The sequence below is a fragment of the Coptis chinensis genome, chromosome 3, assembly GCF_015680905.1.
Source record: "Coptis chinensis isolate HL-2020 chromosome 3, ASM1568090v1, whole genome shotgun sequence".
Taxonomy (NCBI): Eukaryota; Viridiplantae; Streptophyta; class Magnoliopsida; order Ranunculales; family Ranunculaceae; genus Coptis; species Coptis chinensis.
Genome location: NC_141458.1, coordinates 104,375,002 through 104,397,662, shown reverse-complemented (window position 1 = coordinate 104,397,662; position 22,661 = coordinate 104,375,002). Strand labels below are relative to the sequence as shown.

Sequence of the window (22,661 nt, the reverse complement as noted above, 5' to 3'; positions counted from 1 at the left end):
CATATGACCTGTCAAAATGATCAGCGCAGAAAACTCTACACAATGGTATATTGCTTTTACAAAATGGACATATGGTTTGAAATTAGAGATAAAGCCAAGCACGTCACTATTCATCGAAGACGGCGTAGATATTTTAGATTTTTTATTATTTAACTTTTTGTAAAGTCAAAAGATGAATAGTTCCAAATAGTGTCAAATAATGTTGAATAGTGTCAAATAGTGATTACTATTCCTTAAAGTCAAAAAGTTGAATAGTGATCAAATCTCACCGTTGGATCAGATTTAGAGATTCGATCCACGATCGGGCCATTCAACTATAAATAGAAGGGTCTAGTTTTAGTTTTTCTCATGGAATGGTTAGCATTCCATCAGTAGGAGTAGAGTAGTTTACTGCTTTCCTAGTGTAATGAAGAATTTAATTTCCAATTTTTAATTAAAATATTTTTAATTCAGTTTTATTTTCTGTTAATTAGAATAAAACTTTAGTTATGTGATCTCAGAGCGGAAACTCTGTCCGAGTGAGAATTATATCCGTTTGGGGAGTTAATAAAACTCATGTGAGGGAAAATCTTCATTGTTGGTTTGGTAAGTTGTTTAGGAAGAACAACTAGACCTACATCATATCCCAAAATGATAGTTGGTGTAGTGTCTAGTTAGGGATCAAAGTGATGAGCTTAAAGATAAGTCATTGCTTTGGTTCCACTTGCTAGCATGTATGAGCTTAGAGATGAGCCCTACATGTTAGGGATCAAGTTTTCTTCTATTAGACTTGTCTATGAGTTCTAGGAAGAATAAAATGAACTTATCAAACAACAAAACTTATTAAAATCATTGAGATGAAATATTTTGCAATTTTATTGAAATGTGAACGAAATGACAAACCCGACCGCTGTTTTACAGTTAGATCAAAAAGCACTTTTTGGCTATCAAAAGGTGCTATGTACAATACAGCAGCTGATGTTACCACTTTGAAGTCGTGGGGACTACCAGAAAGGCATGGCAAGGCTTATAGATTACAACTAACATAAATTTCTTATATTACACTTAGAAGTGTAGTCAAGAATTGCGTATAAGAATGGGCATACCAAGCATCAAGACATGTTAGCAGCAATCTTCAATTGTGCTGAAAGATATTGAACAGTACACCTACTCTGACTAGGTACGTTCAAAACCTTCCAACAGCCTCAATTATTAGAATGTCCATGCCTAACAAACTAGTTTGTATACAAATACGACTCCTACCAATAACAACATACCCAAGAGGTGAGAATCAAAACTGGAATGTGTCCAACAATGGCACGTACGGCACACAGAATTGTCAGAAAGGTCTAAATCTTGTTAATTAATTATGCCAGGATTGTTTTTAAAATGTGAGACAGAGATTGAGAGAAAGAGAGATGAGAGATAAGAGGTGAGAGATGAGAGATGAGAGCGAGAGAGAATACCTGAGAAGAGAGCGAGTTGTTGAGAGGCGGCAGTGAGAAAGAGAGATCGAGAGGAAGAATTGTTTCGATTTTCCTACCATAGTGGGAAAATACCGGGTGACTAATTCAACTTTGGGGGGAGGTGTTTTCTATTTTCCCACTTCTAGTGGGATAATTTGATTTGCCGACTAATTTCAAATAGTATTTGCCAGGGCCGTTAAATACACCCAAACACTGGCAAATAGTACTTCTAGTAGGAAATTACAATTAGCCACCCTCATTTGCCAGTTAACAAACACACCCTAAGGTTGTGTTTGATAGGAGCTGTGGTAAATGCAAATTTTGTCACCATTTGCCAATGGGAAATTTGTTAGGTGACAATTGCAAATAACTATTGGCAAATTTAAATTTGCACCTGTTTGATAATACTGTGGCAAATATCATTTACCATGGTTTGTAACAATTTGCTGCTGTTTGATTGTCAAAGTTATTGCCACTGCAAATTTTTCATTTTGTTTTAAAAAAATTTTGCCGGCAAATAAATTTATGTTTTCTTTTATCGGTTCCACCTTCAACTCATTCGCTTCTCTCACTCTCTCTCACTCAAGGTTAGCCACCGAAACTCTCTTCCCCTCTCTCTCTTTAAATTTTATATATATAAAAATGAAATTATTTTAACTTTGATTGCAATTTCAATTTGACAAATTTGGAGAGGCAGGATTCATCTCTTTCTTATTTTAATTTGAATCAAGGTGAGAAATTTAAATGATTTTCACTTTAAAAATCCAGAAGCTACTGTTTGGAATATCTTCACACCTGTCGGTGTTACCCCTGAGCTTGAACCTCTAGGGAATGGTCTTCAGTTCTTCATCAAGCAATATGTTGTGAATGCCGACCATGCCGATAAAAGCATCTCCAACAAATTCAAGATTGCTAGAAAGGCCTCGAGTAACATGGAAGGAATTCTGATGTGAACTTTCACTAGACTTTGAAATGGAAATCGATAATTTGTAACCTCTCCCAGTCTTTATGGTTACAGTTGCTAGGTGGCCTTCATGTTTTGTTATTATTGTACTTTTAAGTTACATGTTTCAAATTACATTATTTTAAAACTATTATGTTATGTAAACAGTCAATGAATACGATGCTCTTTTGGTAAATTCGAGATATTAGATTAATCTACGTTAGCTCTCTGGGTTAACCATGGGATTTTCACCATGGAATTTCAAGCTATTTAGTGAATTCCTAATATGTACATTTACTAGGGTATGCCCGTGCCTACGGCCCACGAGACCTCACCGCGCCTGCGGCGCTACCCGAAAAATGAACAATCATGTTCATATATGTTTTGGGTATGAACATTTATTGTTCATATATGTTTTGGGTACGAACAATCATTGTTCATGTCTGTTTTGGGTATGAACATTTATTATTCATATATGTTTTGGGTATGAACAATCAATGTTCATATTTGTTTTGGGTTCATGTTTTTTTTTGGGTATGAACACGGATTGTTCATAGGTATGAACAATCAATATTCATATCTGTTTTAGGTGTGAACATTTATTGTTCATATCTGTTTTGTTCATACCTATTATTCATAACCATTAAGTATGTGGTACACATCTCAATCTTTGCCTATCCATTGGTTGCCCAGGTGTGTTTACCAGAACTTTGTCATATCTCATTTCTTAATTTTCAATTCCATTGTTTTAAAATGTGTCCACCTGCTACAAAACAGAAACGTCCACCAAACTTTGCAGTTATGTGCAGGAGCTTTTGATTATCTCTTCTTAATCCCAAGCAAAAAAAATATTACTTTGTGAGTATCCTATATATGTTTGGGAGCTAGAGTGTGTATGGGTATCTAATTACCCGAAACCGAATCGGAATTAGAACTGTTTATAGCGGTTATGGGTTTAAAAATGTTAATAGCGGAATTAAAACCGAACCGGAATTAATTAATACACTGTATATGTTAAATTTAGTGTGTAATATATATTTATATAGATCGTATGTATGCATGTATAGTATAATGTACTCTTGTTCGATTTAAAATGGAAATTAATACATGCGCACAATTTATGAGTTGTACTTAAAGTTTTTCTAAAAAATTCAAAGATTATCGAATTTATGACCATTATAATTGTTATTGTCGCACTAAAAACTAACTTTTATATCTGTTACGTAATCAAAAACGTAATTTTAGTAATAATAATATATAACCCAAGAAAAAACCGAAACCAACTTAATTAATGGGTATAGTTTCGGGTTTTCTTAAAAATAAAATAAAATAACCAAACCTGATAGGAACCATTAAAAATAGAATGCAACTCGAAACCAGTAAAAACCGACCCATGAACACCCCTATTTGGTACCATGATCAACTGATCTTTGTATACAAAAGGGTATGCCCGTGCCTACGGCCCATGACGCGCTTGCGACGCTACCCCGAAAAATAAACAATCAATGTTCATATATGTTTTGGGTATGAACAATCAATGTTCATGTCTGTTTTGGGTATGAACATTTATTGTTCATATATATTTTGGGTAAGAATAACGATGCTTCACTTTGTCATAGATCTCTCTCTGATAAGAATAGCCTTCTCCTCCTCCCAGATGATATCATCATGAGTATCTTACTAGACTTACTGCTGAGGCTGCCTTTCAATGTTTACGTGTATGTAGATCGCCTTCGATATAACCTTGTCAAGTCCATCTTTTGTTGCCATGCACCTTGATCAAGCTACTCCAATCCTTGTTGTTCAGTGGTTAGAACCGAGATATTTCACAACACGTGATAAAACTGATATTGTCATCCATTTTTGGATGGACGTAAGAATCTAGAATCAAGGACAAAAGTCAATGTGAGCTATATCCACACTTTGAAGGTGTACAAGCCCTTTCTTTTTGGTTCCTATAAGGGGTTCCTACTATTCAAAAAATACAACTCTTGATGACTCCGCTTTTTTCATATGGAATCCTATTACACAAGAACAAGTAACTATTATTGCTCCGCATTGAGATATAGAGTATGTGGATTATACTTCCATTCCCAAACAAAGGAATATAGAGTTCTTTACATGTGTTGTGGATTACTAGGTTCTGAGTTTCATATTGTCAGCTTGGGCAAAAAAATTGTGGAGGGAGATATCCAACTGTACTCAAGTTCCTTGCACTTTCATGAGACCCCTGTCATCTTAAATGAAACCCTCGCGACCGGATGGTTTCATTTAATCTATCCCTCGTGTGGAATCCGCGATGCCTTCTACTTGTTCAAAGTCCATCCTACTATTCAATATTGACAAATGAGGATTTCGCACAATTCCACATCATCCCGGAGCGTAACATTGTTCAAGGTGGAGACATGAGCGAATGGAACTCTTGGAGTCGGAAGGGCGTTTATGCTTATCTGATGCTATATCTTATACAGAAACAACTCAATCTTACGCATTACATGTTATTCTAGTATATTGAAATAATATTGAATATATATAGTATTCAATATTGAATATTGTAACAATAACATGAACATTTATTTATTTTAGTATATTGAAATATTTATTTTGTGGAGTTGTCGAATATCACTTATCTGATGCTATATCTTATACAGAAACAACTGGAAAGCGTGATACTACACAAACAAGCATTAAACGCATCGAATAAGCAAACACTATGAAAATACTGAGAAGGTCGATAACTTCTCTTTTCACAATTGTTCTGCAAGTCGTTGTTTTTTTAATCAAAATACACTTAAAACCCACAAAATCTAAAAACACACCATCCATTGAAGAGCACAGAGGATCTACAGTCTCAACTAAAATGAAACAAATAAAGGGTAATAGTGCTTGTCAAACAAAACGATTATAGATTGATTGGTTGTTCTGCAAGTTGTTTGGCAGAGGCTTGCACTTACTATCTTCCATGTCAGAATCAGGATCCGATATCTCAGCTGCATCTTCTTCATCTGCACCTGCCTCTGGGAATCTCCCTCGTCTTAATATGGACCATAGACGAAATTTCTTCAGCAGCAAAAGTCTTCTCTTCACCCTTGTAATTTGTCCATCATGATCCCTGCAAATCACAGCTTGAGTACCTGATTAGCCATAGTAGCAAAAATCCAAAAGAACTGCCTTAAACCAGACAAGTGCATTACATGTACCATAATAGCAAAAATCCAAAAGAAGTGCCTTAAGCCACTAGAAGGTTGTCCAAAAGCCACTCCTTCCTAAGATCTTCATCATCAAAACTCAAAAAGATTTCACCCATGTTTGGGCTATTTCCAAGGAAGGTCATTCCAAGCTTAAAAATTTCTTTAGACAACTCAAGACCTTTCAAGGCATCATGAACTTTTTGCATCATGCTAGGAGGTCGCTTCAAATTGTCCGCCATTGCCTTAGCAGCTTCTGCAAGATGTTCGAATGTCTTAGCTATCTTCTCGTCGTTCACATCTATGCGAGGTTTTTTTTTTCTTTTGCCCATTCGAATTTTGATGCGGTGATTCTGCTTCCACATTCACCCCTGAGCCTTGGGTAGCATCTCCGGTATTGTCAACATATTCATTTACATTAACGGGGTCATTATCATCAATTTCATCTATTAAAATAAACACACAACATAGTTATGAGCTTAGTAATATCTTATCGCATAAAGAAAAACCACAAATAAAAAAAAATCGCTTAACGTACCATCCAATATGGGTATAGTATCAGGATCATGCGCATTAAAGTTTCCACTTCCATTTGCAGAATCATTTCCATATATGAAGTCAAGCATCTCATAGTTTGGAAGCCACTTGATTTTATAACTTGCTACAGCTGGGTGAGCCTACAATGATAATGTGACTCACGGTTAGTCCTCTAGGAAGCTAGCTTCTCTTCAATGACAAATATATTAAAGTGAAATATATATAAAATGGCTAAATCAAGATCATTTACCTGAATATACCTCTCCCATACATCGGCATCAGCTTGAATGTACTTAGTTTGATGGTTAAAGGAGAAGCCACTCTGGCCTAGCAACTCTGCAGCAACTGTGTAGGCACCCCTTAATGACCTTAGCCTAGAGCGCACATGATTCCAATCCACTTTTTGAGAACCAGAATTGGTTACCACACTTGCAACTTGAACTAGAGTATCTTTCTTGGAAACGTTAGAATTCTGAGAACCCTTCCCTAGAACAGTAATGATGTCAAACAAAGTTCCGACAAGGATCTTGTCCATTCCATCGTTCCAACGTATTTGACGCTTCCCCTTAACAACTTCTGGAATTGGCGGAGGCGGGGGTGGAGGACGTGGTGCTTGGCTTCTAGCATTGTTATGTGACATTGTTCTGAATATAATAAACCAAAAAAAAATAATATAATAATCAGTGTTCTATATCGACACGAAACCAAAATGTGATAGTGAACTTCGTAGTGGTAGGACTTGAAACCAAAACAAGGTTTAGATATTCATACACAAATCTAAACAAAGAGTTACTAATATAAGGAAGGATATAAGAAACCATATTGTCATATAGATTAACAAAAGTCATAAGCCATAATAATACAAGTATCCCAGAGGCAAAACACATCATTCAACATTGCCAAAACAGCGACAACAAAAAACATAAAATTAAACCACTATTGCTAACAACACACTAGTTATTCTTCTCCATTTCGTTCATCTCGACGCTCCCACATGTCCGCCATCAACCCATCTCTCCACGCTTGTCCAACCATCACTCCGGAGTCATGGTTATCCCCACATCATCGCCTACTTATCCATTTCCTTCCTCTTCAATAGTCGCTTTTCTTCTTCCCATATATCATCATTATTATCGAAAGCAAAAGTTATGCAACCCACAACATGCACAAATTATATTTGCTTGTGTGTCTCAACATCATGGTGTGGAGCGTGCCTAAGATACGCAAAATCTTTTCTTCAACACACCAATTGTCCTTTCAACAACATTCCGCAAAGATGAATGACGGAAGTTATACATTTCTTTTGCATTCTGGGCACCGTTGTATCTAGAGTTACGTTATTGGTCACTAAGATGATATCTTACAGCACGATATGGTGTAAGGAAGTGTGGAACTAAGCGGAACCCAAAGATCGGGCGAGATAATACTTACCTATGTGAAAAAATTAATTAGAATGATTGATGAATTTTAATAATACTCCAAAACAGTTGGGATTTGAAATGTTTTAGGGATACGTACCATGTGGTATAGTTAGTTTGTGCCCTGGCCGACTCATCGCGACATCTCAAAGAAATCGACCATCATGGGCGGAACCCTCCCAACCGATAGTACGTAGGGTGAATCTCATACCAAATGTACATGCCACTAAGACATTCGAGTAACCCGGCCCTTTCGACACGATACCTAACTTGATCTTGAGGTGGTAATGCGTAAGCTTCAAAGTGGGTGCCATCAATTGCACCCACAAAGATCCTAATTAATATACCATCATCGAGAAAAGAATTACTAATTAACATTATGTACATTAGATATATAGCTAACAAACCTGGAAAAAATGGTGCCAAGATTTAGGTGTTCCACCACAAATGGGGTCGGAGAGTTTTTCGTGGTGGTAGGTCGTGCCGTCTCTATGTAGCCTAAGCAAAGGCATTTAAGACTTCGGTGGAAGTACCGGTTAATTGTTTCGCTTGATCTAAAAATTGAAGCTCAAAAGTCCGATTCCTTAAATCGTGCCCAACTGCGGTGTAAGAAAATGGCTACTTGTTCTTCAACCTTAACGGACCGACTATCAACTAACCCATAACCCCATTGTCGAAAGTGCATAGACGCTCAAATGTAAATATCCTCATTCTCAACTGTTAGAGCATATACGGTCACTACACCCAACATTCGCGTGAAAACAATGTTTCTCTGAGCATCCCAATTTCTAATGAGGGCCCTAGGAACTATAACCCTTCGCTTATTTCTCCTATACCATTGGTACCACATCATAGCCTGCATGCATGATTGTTAGCATCATAGTAACTGCAGCTAATTTACGTTCTTCTTCAGTTGGCATTCTACCTAATTAAATGGACAATCATGCATGAGACGAAATAAGACAAATCAAAAACATAGAATGAGCAAAGAATGACAACAATTTAATTTACCAGTAAAGAAACCAAATTCATAACTCAATCAAAAGCATGTCAACTAGATTACTAACACAAGCGACAAAAAAATAGATTTATACCAAATGCAACTACAATTAATCCAAATCTGATGAATTATCCAATTACTTATTAAATTGAACAAAAAGGCATAAAATATTATTTGGGCATTCAATATTTGACTTTGTACATGAATTAATTATCAAAGTTATTAATTCCCATAGTTCGCAACCCTTCATCTTATTTCAGAAATCACAATTCATAGTGTTCAGTAGTTCACAGTAACATTGTATACAAAATAAATCCAAAGATATTTTACGATCTATTTTTCATTTCTTTTTTGAATAAATAAAAACAGAGCCAAATACTCAACAATCATGCACTGAATTAACAATCTAAATAAACAAAAAAAAAAAAAAAAAAATTTGAAATCATTATATATACTTGAACCCTGACCCTAACATAAAAGAATGAGAGAATGAAAATTAACATGCACACACATGAGAGAGATTGAGAGAGAGAAAGAGATGAACAAACCTCCTCCGTCAAGTTGTGCAAGTCGATGATTATGTTGCTTGTCTCCAAATCAATACACAACTCTCCAAATCAATACACAACTGTATGAGGAGAGAAATTAATGAGAGTGTGAGAGAAGAAGAAGTTAATGGCAAATAGGAGAGAAACTAATGAGAGTAGAAAGAGGGATTGAGAGAAAATGGGAAGAAGACGAACCTGGTTGAGCGCTCCAGTGAGAGTGGGTTTTCTTTTTTTTTTTTGGGTCGGGCTCTTTTTTTTGGTGGCAAATCCACTTATTTCGGTGGCAAATTTGTGTACAAATTTGTCGTGGTAAAATTTACTCAGCTCCCCCAGAATAAATTTTGCCACCAAAATCATGGCAAATCCAAAAAAAAATTGCCATGACTCAAAAAACACATCAAACAGTGCCAAACAAGTGAATAGCGTCATTTATTTGCATTTGCCATGACAAATGGGGCTATCAAACACAGCCTAAGTATTCCCGAATTTCCAATATTTTCAAAAACCCAAATTCTGATTCCGACTAAATATCAGAATTTTCCTAAAAACCAAAATATTCGACAGAAATTCCGAGATTCCGTTCGAAATCACGGACTATGCCCATTGCCCCACAACATCCACTGAAACATAATAGTCGAATTTGTAGATATCTTCACCAAAAAAATATAAAATTTGTAGATATCAATCAACCTTGACTATAATGTTCCAAATCCCCATCTTTCATTTCTCTTTAAGTGTTTGTCGATATTCCCCACAGAATAACTAGCTTTAACTGGGCTAATACCGAAACACTTACTAATAAATAATGGGTATTAATCGGATAGCGAAAATATCGAAACACTTACTAACTAAGCAGTTTTATGAGTTGCCATATGATTTTGTGAGAAATGGGGACATAGAATATAGTTTGTTACGAGTTTTTTCGTTGGGGCAGAAGCGTTTGATGACAACTAGTAAAAGAATACAAGATAGAAGCAAGTTAAAGAGAGTGCATGATTTAGTTATGCTGCTCAACGATTATAGATGATTAGGTGCAGAGAAAGGAGAATTGTAACTTGCAGAGTCACATTTGATAATGCTGAAGAACAGAATATGTTGGCTAAGCTTGATTTCTCCACATGTTTTGCACCTATTCTTAATTCTTCATTGGTTCGAGTCTTTGTTAAATTACTCAACGCTACTAGTGTCGCGGCTGTTGTGGTCAAAGTAAAAAAATAAAAAATCACGCAACACTCCTACTGTCGCGCGACATTGGTAGTGTCGCGCCGCATCCTCATCCAAAACCGCAAATTTGCCTCCACTAACATGCATTGTACATCAATCAACCAATTGCCTTGAATTCAGGTTTATTACCTTAGAGCATCTCTAGGTGGAGGCATCAACTGCATATTTGCCTCCACCATTCAGAATTTCACTAAAAATCATCTCTAGGTGGAGGCAAACATAGAGGCATCAACTGTCTAGCCGCATCTGTGGAGGCAAATTTGCGGTTTTGGATGCGGCACGACACTACCAATGTCGCTCGACAATAAGAGTGTCGCGTGATTTTTTTATTTTTTTATTTTTTTATTTTTTGACTTTTGACTTTTGACTTTTGGAATAGTGTACGCGACATTGGTAGTGTCACTTCAACACTTTTTGCAACTATTTAATTAACACTGTTTGCTTTTGATTATTTTTGCACCTGTGACATTGCAACTGTCGCATGGGCTAGTTCCTTGATAATTTGCGATTTCCCACCTAGAGTTGGTCAAATTGTTTGCGGATGCTTGTATCAAAGTTTGGCCTCAAACATGCAATTGAGATGCTCTTAGCTTGATATGATGCAACATGCATTTTGCATAAGGCAGGAAATGGAGAGGGTTCGGGTCGGATTCTCACTCAAAACTCTTGACCATATTCGGATCCATCTGGATTCGGGCCGGATTTCGGATATCCATATCCACTAAAAACACACAAAAAAATGCACTATTTTAATGATTTTCATATATAAATGTAAGATATAAATTATTTTTAGGCATCAAAATATGAATTTTGTTAAAATAGTTCGGTTTTTTGGATATTCGGGTCGGATAATTTAGATTCTGATATGGTCTATTTGGATAAAAATGAATTCGGATATGGGTCAGATACGGGTTGATCCCGTACCATTCCCAACACTAATTTTGCATCTAGGCTAACTTTTACTAAATTTTACATGATCAAATAGGACATGATCATGAGAACATTCCTAATGCAACAACAACTTGTTACCTCCACATAAGTGCCACATAAGACTATTTCCCCTCATAGTTACATTTTTGGTGAAAAGCTATTAGGGGTTGCCCAATGCAAATGTGACTTTAAAATTTGGACGAAATATTTTATTCTGTCTGAATGTAAAAAATGAAAAAAATATCGAAAAAATACACCGGGACGGAATGAAACATCCAGTTAAAAAAAAATAAAAAATAAATCGAAAAAATACGCAAGACGGAATAAAAGGTTCCGTCCGAATATCACAAGTCGGTAACTATTTCAGTAGCAAGTGTTACCCTCATTATATTAGTGAAAAACTATCCTTATTGTCACCTTTGCATTGGCCTTGGGCCATTATTTTTACCTCACAAGGGTGACAAGTTACTATTTCCCCTTAAAACTGCTTGTATTGGGAATGCTATGACGTGTGACAGGAATTCCCGAATTTCCAATATTTTCAAAAACCCGAATTCTGATTTCGACTAAATATCAGAATTTTCCTAAAAACCAAAATATTCCACAAGAATTCCGAGATTCTGTTCGAAATCACGGACTATGCCCATTGCCCCACAACATCCACTGAAACATAATAGTCAAATTTGTAGATATCTTCACCAAAAAAAAAATACCAGTCTTCCAAATCCCCAGTTTCTAAATTGAAAAAGAAAAAGAAGGTACATTCCATTCACCCCATCCCTTATTACTCCAAAGTCCAAACCTTATCTAACCATTATATATCTAGTATTATTATTATTATTATGCTAAATTTGCGGATTAGTCTTAAAATCATACTCCCATTGTAAACAAAATGCATCTCTAAGTGTTTGTCGATATTCCTCACAGAGTAACCAACTTAAACTGAGCTAATACCGAAACACTTACTAATAAATAATGGGTGTTAATCGGATAGCGAAAATATCGAAACACTTACTAACTAAGCAGTTTTATGAGTTGAAAATATTTTATAGAAAATATCGAAAATATTCTATGTCCCCATTTTGTGAGAAATGGGGACATAGAATATAGTTTGTTTCGAGTTTTTTCGTCGAGGCAGAAGCGTATGATGACAGCAAGTAAAAGAATACAAGATAGAAGCAAGTTAAAGAGAGTGCATGATTTAGAAATAGTAACAGAGAAGTGGAAAATTCTATCAAAGGTGTTGTTTCTAATGGATGTTTTGAAGAAAGAGCCTGAACAAATTGTTCCCATTAGGTCGTTGGAACAGTATAGAAGGCAAATTAACTTAAAGAAGCCTTGAAGATCTCGGACTTTTTGCGAAAGTCGCCTAAGCTTTTTGAGTTGTATAAAAATAGAAGAGGGGTGATGTGGTGTGGGATGACGAAAGAAGCTGAACAACTGTTGAATGAAGAGAGGGAGTTGTTAGATTTGCATGGGGAGAAAGTGGCGGAATATGTTACTAGGTTTTTGATGATGACTGTGGATAAGCGACTTCCGACTGATAAAATTGCTCAGTTTTGAAGAGATTTTGGGTTGCCATGTGATTTTCGGAAGAACTGGGCTCATAAGTATCCTGATTTGTTGAGTATTTGTAACTTGTCTCTTGGAATCCTGCTTGGGCTGTGACTGAGGCTGAGTCCAATGGCTCTCTATCCCTTTAATAGAGAGTAAAATAGAGATAGAGAGTGAAATATGTTGATTTTAAATTTCTACTTTTAAATTTCTATTTTAGAAATTTCTTTATCGACTTTTAAATTTCTACTTTATTGACTTTAACACTACTTTTAAAGGGATAGAGAGCCATTGGACTCAGCCTGAGTTGGAGAAGAAGGTGAATGGATTGATCGAGTCGGATCCTGCTCCCACCAAATGCTTCTTGCCAAGAGTCTAGCAGTGCTAATATTTTATCCCTCACTTGCATATCTGTCTGCAACACAAAAGTTTATAAGCGTATTTATAAAAGAGAGGTTATAATATGCAATAGCTGAAATAAGATACTTTAACAAAACACGTCACCTAAAATCAATTTTACGTGCTTATGACCCTCACAACAAAAGAACTAAAAAACTACCATTCATTGTGTCATATATAAGGGCACAGATATATTCAATCAACTAACAAGTTGTTAGAACTCTTTTCCAAGACTTACCTTCTTTCTCACAATTTTGATCATCTCCTGTAGAATATTCCTATCCGCAATCTGGAAGTGCACATAATCCCCACAATTCTTTATCATTGTTTCCAACAGCTGCAAAACAAAAATAGAAATCCATTTACTCTAACTACTCTATCTCAACAACTAACTAAACAATACAACCCCCACTATTTCATATATACTGGTAATTACCGTTAACGCAAGAAGTTGAACTTTCGGGTTCTTATGCTGTACGCGTTTCTTCACTGCTTTCACAACATCCTTCGCTTGCCTAATCAAAATTCAACCAACAATTCAACTATCATCTCATCATAGTCCAATATATATACATAAAATTCTCGTCTCAAATAACCACATGCATCATTTTTTCACTATTCTACACACAAAATTAAGCATAAATGTTTTTCCCCTATGCATTAACAACAATAAATTCTAATAAAGAACAAAACTTTGAGCTGAATACTGAAAATAAAAGATGCCCAAGTATTAAAACAAGCTAAAATCAACAAGAAAAAGCATAAAGACTTTGACTTTTCTTCTACATGTTGTATTGGAAATATAAGATATTGATTATTATTATTATTATTATTATTACCCGTGATGGGTATTTATTCTCTGAGAAACACACGATTTTACTGAATGAACTGTATGAAATTTTGAATGTGTTTTATTAAGTAAATTATAGTTATTTAAGAAAGAAACACTGAAATGATAATGGATCTCTTCTTGACGTTTATATTAGCCTTTCATCGCCCTCTCTGGTTCTCTACACAACCCACACTTGCACACAAATTCCCAACTTTTCATTTTGCAAGCACCTCTCTTGTCTTCAGATCATTGTTGTGCCATCTTCAGTTCACTCTATAGACACTGTCTCATCTTCCGGATCAGAAGGATAAAAAAGGGTTAATAGGAGTAGCCCCCCCCCCCCCAAACACACACACACACTGTCTCAAAAAGATGTGTAGTACTGTAGTGTAATTGCGGGGGGAGGGGGGGACCCTAATTTCCAATCCAATGGGGGGTAAATCCTAATTGGCTCATCTATTGGGGAGGGGGGTGGTAATCCTAGTTAACCTGAAAAAATATGCATATGTTCTACCCTGCTTTTTATTCCTGGGTAAGATACTAATATGACAGTAGTGTCCTATACTCCTATTTCCACTAACTCCTTTTCTTTTGACCGCATCTTTTTCTTATGCTTGAATTTTCTTACCCCGTTTGATCAAATTTATACAAATTCTTTTTTTGAGGGAAGTCATATTTAATCATCATCTCGGTTCCGGTTCAATTGGTCCGGCTGTCGGGTTGTGACCAACCAAACAATCTGTACAATATAAGTCTTTAGAAAGAAGAATGAACAACCGAATTTTTGGAAGATTTGGTCAAGCTAAAGGTCCCATAAAGTCACTCATAATTCACAAACCATATCCAACCATCCAAGAGTACTTTACTGCTTCCTTGCTCTACTCTCTAAGAGCAGAATTTGTCAACGAAAATCCCAACTCTTTATCCTGCAAGCACCTCTTGTCTTCGGATCATTGTAGTGCTATCTTTATTATTGTCTCATCTTCTGCATCACATTCATAGAAGCAACTTCCATTGATGGAAAATTGGAAATAGATATGGATGATGAGATTGATTTAGAATTTTAGATTGACACTGTTGTGATTCCTTATACTCTGGGAGGGGGGAATATGCATAATTTCTACCCTGCTTTTTATTCCTGGGTAAGATACTAATATGACAGTAGTGTCCTATACTTCTATTTCCACAAACTCATTTTCTTTTGATCCATCTCTTTTTCTTATGCTCGTATTTGCTTACCCTGTTTGACGAAATTGTATACGAAGGACTTTTTGAGAGGTCATATTTTATTATCATCTCGGTTCCTGTTCAATTGGTAGTGTTGTCGGGTCGTGAGTTGCGACCAACCAAATGACTGAACTCAATCCTTTTTTTCATGCAAAATCACTGAATCATGGACTACCTAGACTGATTCTCAGCCATCAAGGTTGCTTCCATGCTGCCGTACGGTGAGATTTTTTAGTTATTAAATCCAACACTAACATCTTAAAAACCAAAACATTCTGTACAATGTCAGTTTTTAGAAAGAAGAATGAACCACCGAATTTTCTTAATATTTGATCAAGCTAAGGTCCCATAAAGTTGCTTATAATTCACAAACCATATCCAACCATCCAGGAGTACTTTAGTGCTTTCTTGCAATTACTTCAATGCTCTCCTCTCTAGTAGCAGAGTATCTTCTTTTTTATCACAGGACGCATCACATTATGGTGGAAGTGTGGAATCTGGTCTTACCTTGAATCTATTTCCATTTGGGAGCTGAAGTGATTTATGATGCAAATTTTTCTTTCAACCATACTAATATCAAAGGACAATTGCCATCCATCTTTTAGTAGAGGCCTGTTGTAGAATGTTTTCTGCAATAATAGTGTCTTCGGTAAATTGTAGATTGTAGAGGACCTGCAGTGACACCCTACTAGATTCTAGATACACTCTGACACAATGTTTCTTTTACTTTAGATGGCGGTGGGCATGTCAGACCGATCGCATCCATCTGATACAAGGGCAGACATGAAGGTATGCTATGTTGGCTTATCAATTATCACTCTATTTTACAATTTGCAAGTTTTTCCAGAGAGCAAAATCCTTGTCCTCCTGTAAAGGAAGTTATTCTTGTCTTTAGAATGTTGCTCAATGCAATTGTTATTAGTTTTTCTTATTTTTCGTAGTCTTAGGGATTTATACATTCTCACCATTGAAGAGACCACCCCTTTGAGATCTCAGATGCCAATACATAATTCTGTTTTCCCCAGTTTTCCCAGACATACCATCTGTTTTATGATAAAGAACTTTTGTTTTCCTTCACTTTTAAAGAGATGTTTTGAGGTGATTCAATCATCAGATTTGGTCTTCTATGATGTAAAACATCCTGAAAAGGCAGTGCTGTTGGTTCACTCAGGCTTTTTACTATGCTACTCATACATGTCTTTTTCTAATAGTCCTGTTCACTGCCTTGGGTTGCCTCTGCTCCTTTAAAACCAATTTCTGGAAGTGCACATCATTGTCATTATCTCCTTTTGTGTTTCAGAAGTATTTAGTTTGGTGTATTCTGAGCAGGTGGTGTCCAGAAAGACTGCGTAGATGGTTACCAGCTTCTAAAAGCTTAGAGGCCAACCACAAGAAAGTGAATTAGTCTCATTGAAAGTCCAAGATGAGCACTAGCAGCTAGTTTGTTTCCTTAAGACCTCAACTGTATTAGCATTTTAACAAGATATCCTCTTCACCTTTTCCTAAAATTTCAGAGAGATGGAGCAAAGGGCATTCTCACAATTCTTTATCCAAGCGATTCAGATTACTTGTGTTTTTCACAAGTGCATCTGTTTGTACACTGTCTGGAGAACCAATGTCACCATGTCTTTGCCCACATTCTTTTTGCAAGTACTGCTTCGCTGATTACTCACCAGCCTAGTGGAATGTGCTACAAAATTGTTGTTGACGACGTAACTTCATATCCAACCCAGTGTTAGTGTGTGTGTAACTTGATAACAGATGACCCTATGGCTCTCTCAATCTCTCAGAGCTCTACTGCGGCTGAAAGCAGGCTCTCTCTCTCTCTCTCTTCCTTTCTTTTCTTCCCCCCACATCTTATTTTCAAATTCAAATCTCTGTTGTTATTTAATCCTTTATACAGTTTGTGTTTGAGTGGATCTGGATTATTGGGTTTGGGGCGTGTGAGTGTACATCAAAAAAAAAAAAAATAATAAATAAATCTTTCTGTTGCAACCCCCCTGATTATCTAACATATCCATATAGTTTCTCTACTCTATAGGAAGGAAACCTTCTGGTGCTATAGACTCTGTAGTCCTGGATTTGATGGAGGAGGTTACTGGGGAAAAGGCCAGCCTAGAGGAACCAGGGGATTATAATAAAGCAAAGATGGAAAAGCTGCAGGAGGACATGAAAACCCTGTTTAGCTCAAAAGAGAAAAAGGAGAGTGGTGATTGGCAAAGAAGAACAAGAAAGAGAGGCAATTACGAGAGAAGTTGACTCTATTGGGGAAACCGTATGGTGGAAAAAAACATTTCTCTTGGTGAGCTTGCGTAAGAGTCGCATAGATGTTGGCGCATTACAAGGGGTAAAACAGAGATAGAAGTAATCTCCGAAGGGGGTTTACAAGATGAGTTTTGAAAATGAGGAGGAATACAGACATGTCAGGAAGAATGGCCCTTGGGTGATACAAGGTTTCATCATGTCCATGAAAACAGCAAAACATGATGATGCCCTGGAGGAGGAACAGTTGTTCGACCTGGTGGATTTTTGGGTACAAATTTATGGGCTTCCGAAGGAGAGGATAAATGAGGAAAATGTAACCACAGTAGGTCTGAACCTTGGTAAAGTAAAGAAGGTGGATCTCTGTTGTTCATCGGAATTCAACAAGCCGGTAGCAAGGGTGAGAGTCCGACTGGACATAAAAGAAAGATTGCTCAAAGGCATAGAGTTATGCACGGAGGTAGGGGAAGTGATCCCAGTCACCTTTAAATATGAAAAACTGGATATATTTTGCTACTTCTGTGGGTGCATTGGCCATGATCTGCACTACTGTAACCTCAGGGAGAAATTCAATATGGAGGTTAGAAAGATTGGTGGATCGACAAGGGATATAAAAAACAATTTCTCATTCATGATGCGAGCCAATGTATTCTATAATGGGGCTGCCACATCTTGCCCCAACTCAGTGACCATCTCAGGAACCCCTCAAAAACCTAGGTTGGATCAGATCCCAGCCAGGTTTCGAGGGTCGCCGGTACGGAAATTTTGGCAAGGGGAAGGGCTGCTGACTACACCACCAAGGAAGTCGAGTGGGGCCTCTGGAGATGAGGCAAGGACCAGAATTCAGAGAAAAGAGGGACTGGGGTGGTAGAGGTCAGAACGGCTAACTCAGAGCATGTGGGCACTGTGCATAGTAACGTTGGGAAGCCAGATCAGAACGTGGACAGGTCAGCTTTGGAAGGCCCAAATGGTGATGGGCCAGAATAGCAGGAAAAAGAGTTGGAGCAGGCTACAGCAGTGCAAGCCCGAGGAGATCAGATGGTGATGGATGATGACTCAGAGGTCGTGGGGGCTATTGTGGTTTGGGGCCCAAGCCTCTTAGAGACAGACCTGGATCAGGACATGGCCCAGAAGGAGGAAGAGCCAGACACAGGAAATAAAAATGTCTTGGGGGTTCTAGAAGTTGCTGATGAGGAACAAGGGGGGCTAGGTCTGGAAAAGGAGTTCTTGGGAACACAAATCAATCTAGAGGCAGAGCACGCATCGCCGAAATATCTCCCCCCCCCTTTCCAAGGAAATCAGACTATATCGCGAGTATTCCAAGGCAGTGGTGAATAATGATGATAATGAAGAGGCTGGTTTTGGGAAAGAAAACTTTAGGTTCTCTGGGATACCAACACGTGGAAAGGGGATCAGAACCTTGGTTTTTAGAGGTTCAAGTAAGGAAGGGATCAGAAGAGGAGTAAGAACTAGAGCAGCACAAAGCTCTGGTGTGGGAACAAAAAGAAAGCTGAGCACAACGGTGGAACAACAGTGGTTAATAATGGCGGATAGAGGTGAGGGGAGACAAAGGCTAAGGTTGGCAGCTCTACAGTCTAAGAGAGCAAAAAGAGAGGCTGATGACTTGAGAGCTAGAGGCTTGGGACATCTACTTATTCCTGAAGAAGCTCATGTGATTGAGATATCAAGTGATAATGCTGTTTCTCGAGAAAACTAGTTCGCACCAAGCTCGATCCAAGTGAACCATCAGAAGAATATGGACCGGCACCGAGGATCGATACCTTCTGATGCTTTCACGGAGTGGGGGGAAGCCTATTTCTCTGATGGTAGTAATCGGAATTTGGGGGACAATGTTGGGATGGGTCAGGAAGAGGTGTCTATAGGGAATGCTCCTTTGGATCTGACTCAAGGAAGTATTGAAGGGGGGTTATGAGTCCGAGAGGATAGTATCTCTTTGCCTCTGGTCTTACAACCAACGCCGTTGGCTATAGATGACTCTCTGGTGGTGAGTAGAAAACAGGCAAGGGACAAATAGATATGCTTGAGTGAAGAGAGAAATGGTCCAAAAGCAGCAGCTAGTGGGTACTGTGGGGATGTTAGTGCTAGTAGTGTTAGTGGGGAGTCTACAAGCAGTGGAGGTCCCATGGGTCCTCCTCTAGGGTTCGCGGCACCGTCCCCAAAACAAAGCCTTCTAGTCGAAAATGATTCACGCTGGAATTGCTTCGGGAATTAGTTCCTCCACGGCGATTCAACAACTAAAGGACTTGATAGGGAGATATGACCCGGATATTGTTTGTATTTCTCTAAACTAAAGTAGCAAAGGATAGAATCGAGGGATAGGTAGAATGGTTAAGTACAAGGGGGTTTTGGTGTCCCAAAGAAATGCGTGAGTGGTATCGGGTTTTGCAGACTGGAAGGAGGATGTGGACTTGATCATCATGGGAGCTTCTTGGAACCAGGTGACAGGTAAACTAAGTAATTATCTTAGTAATGAGTCTTGGTTTTTCTCCTTTGTATATGGAGAACCTTTAGCTTGCAATAGACATAGAGTTTGGTCTGAGCTTAGGGATGTAGCTTCTCTGATCCCTGGGCCTTGGTGTTTGTTTGAGGATTTTAATGCTATTACATCTTTGGATGAAAAGTTAGGGGGTAGAAGCAGTTTTACTAAAAGTATGGTCGAGTTCAACAATCTGATTGATGACCTGGGGCTTATTGATATGGGGTTTAAGGGGCCTAAGTTTACTTGGAGTAACAATAGAGGCCCACAGGACCATATTTATGAAAGGCTAGATAGAGCCATGGCTAATGATGCTTGGCTTCTTTTGTTTCCTCATATGCAAGTCAATAATGTAGTGAATGCTACCTCTGATCATCTCTCCATTAATATTAATCTCAATACTAATGATGCTAACAAGTCTGAGCATGATAAACTCTTTAGATTTTTTAATATGTGGTTCTCGGATAAGTCCTGCATGCCTGTCATTGACACTGCTTGGAACTCTATCACTCACAACATGCCGGACATGAATGTTATTCTTAAGCATAAGATGACTCAACAACACCTTGGGATTTGGAATAAAAAAGTGTTTGGAAACATCTTCACCAATGTAAAAATAGTGAATAAAGAGCTGGAGGAGGTTTTGAAAAAACCCTTTTCTCCAACCAACTATGAGAAAGCAAAGGATTTAAAATCTGACCTTTTTGACTGGCTGAATAAGGAAGAGAGCTTACGAAACAAAAATCCACCACCCATTGGGTTGCAAGAAGGAGGAAGAAACACTAGATTCTTTCATCCGCTCTACTATATATAGGAGAGACGGAAGAACAGATATAGAAATTACTCAAACCCGATGGCAACCGGAGGAGTATGGGTAGTCTTTGATGTGGGGAAAACATCAATAGTTACTCGGGGGAGCTCTTTAGCTCGACCATCCCACCAAGAATGAAAGAAATTCTCAACTGTTTCACCCATGCATCTCCGAGAGGGAGAATAGCATTCGACTAGTGTGCCAACCAATGATGACATCCGGAGAGTAGTAGTCGAAGATGGGTCGCCCCAAGGCTCCCCGGCCCGATGGGTTTCAAGGGTGCTTCTATCAACGGGCTTGGGAGATAGTAGGGCCTAGTATCTCTGCCTTTGTGAAGGACTTCTTCATTAAAGGGATTTTGAATCCTACTTTCAATGAAACCTTCATTGCTCTCATTCCCAAGATGAGCAACCCTGAGGCTGTGGCTAACTTTAGACCCATTAGCCTCTGTAACTTCAGCTATAAGGTGATCTCTAAAATCCTGGCTAATAGACTTAAAGGTCACCTGAATAAGATAGTCTCCCCTTTCCAGGGGGCTTTCATAAAAGGGAGAAACATTGGGGATAACACTGGTTTGGCCTCTGAATTGTTCCATCAAATGAAACACATGAAGGCTAGGAATAAAGGTTGGGTAGCTTTGAAAATGGACATGGCAAAAGCCTATGATAGGGCTGAGTGGTCTCTCATTGGCAGTATTTTTGAGAGGCTGGGTTTTAATGTTAAATAGAGAAGCATGATTCAGCAATGCTTGTCTACTGTGACCTTTCAAGTTCTTCTTAATGGTAGACCTCTCAATAAACTCAGTCCTACCAGAGGCCTCAGACAAGGGGACCCCCTGTCCCCTTACCTTTTTATTATCATGTCTGAGGCTTTGTCTAGGATGATTGCCAAGGCTGAGTTGGAAGAGAAGATCCATGGGATCAAGATTAGAAGGTCCTCTCCTTCTATTACTCATCTGCTATATGCGGATGATCTGATTCTTTTTACTAAAGGCAATCTTGAGGATGGAGGCTACCTCAAGAAGATTCTTCAAGAGTACTGTGATGCTTCTGGTCAGAGCATTAATTTAGAAAAGTCTAGTATATTTTTTAGTAGAAATATTAATTTTAGAAATAAAATAAAGTTGAAAAAGTTTTGGAGGATGAGGGCTTTTGACCCAAAAGACAAGTACCTGGGGATTCCTACCATGCTTTCACAAAAAAAGGCTGAGGACTTTGATTATTTGGTGGATAAAATACACAAGAAGATCAAAGGGTGGAAGGCTAAGGTCCTCTCACAAGCTGGTAGAGCTACCATGATACAATCTGTGGTGCAAGCCACTCCCCTGTATGCTATGGCCACCTACATGTTCCCTGAGTCTACTTGTCAAAAGATAGACAGAGCATGTAGGGATTTCTTTTGGCATGGCTCTGAGGAATAAAAAAGTGTCCATACCATTAGGTGGGACAACTTATGTAAACCCAAGTCCCAAGGAGGATTGGGGTTCAGGAAGATGAAAGATATGAACCTTACTATGCTATCCAAGCTGCCTTGGAAAGTAGCTACTGACATACACTCCATTTGGACAAAAACTCTTGCTAGCATATATGGAAAAAACTGGATTGGGGACATTTGGAAACCTCCTGGATATGCCTCCTACTTTTGGAAAGGCATACATAAAACCTTTAATATAATAAGTGGAGGCTTGATATGGGGGATACATAGTGGAACCTCCACTTCTATCCTGAATGATCCTTGGGTCTGTATGAATGGCAAACCCAGGACTCTCAAGAGAGTTAGGAGTGGAAAATTCCAACCTAAATAATCTCCATGTGGTCGAAGTTGTTTAAAGAGGATGGGTGCGGGT

At 38.1% G+C, this 22,661-nt stretch overlaps 2 protein-coding genes and 1 long non-coding RNA gene across 5 annotated transcripts in view; 2 read left to right on the top strand and 1 right to left on the bottom strand.

The window, feature by feature from the left end:
* The window catches only part of LOC147512449 (uncharacterized), an 87,464-nt gene extending 70,238 nt beyond the window's left edge, over window positions 1-17,226 (top strand). Inside the window, exons 2-3 of the long non-coding RNA XR_015214948.1 lie at window positions 15,978-16,034; window positions 16,575-17,226. This is a non-coding gene — a long non-coding RNA (uncharacterized LOC147512449). The remainder of the gene's footprint in view (window positions 1-15,977; window positions 16,035-16,574) is intronic.
* Window positions 5,195-9,303, bottom strand: LOC147512450 (uncharacterized). 3 transcript variants are annotated; one of them, XR_015214945.1, is made up of 5 exons: window positions 9,080-9,303; window positions 6,364-6,757; window positions 6,115-6,253; window positions 5,583-6,022; window positions 5,195-5,500 (listed from the first exon to the last, which is right to left on the bottom strand). XR_015214945.1 is itself a non-coding variant. In XM_086595444.1 (4 exons), exons 2-4 carry the CDS (start codon window positions 6,751-6,753, stop codon window positions 5,853-5,855), a joined length of 699 nt encoding a protein of 232 aa, XP_086451570.1. In that variant the 5' UTR covers window positions 6,754-6,757; window positions 9,080-9,303; the 3' UTR covers window positions 5,195-5,852. The 3 variants fall into 3 exon arrangements, 1 of the variants encoding a protein (XP_086451570.1); XR_015214944.1 differs by having other exon boundaries at window positions 5,589-6,022; XM_086595444.1 differs by having other exon boundaries at window positions 5,195-6,022.
* A 2,719-nt stretch (window positions 17,227-19,945) lies between the features above and the next one.
* LOC147512448 (uncharacterized) lies at window positions 19,946-20,818 on the top strand. The gene has a single exon (XM_086598729.1). It carries the CDS (start codon window positions 19,946-19,948, stop codon window positions 20,816-20,818), a length of 873 nt encoding a protein of 290 aa, XP_086454855.1.
* Window positions 20,819-22,661: the final 1,843 nt, after the last annotated feature.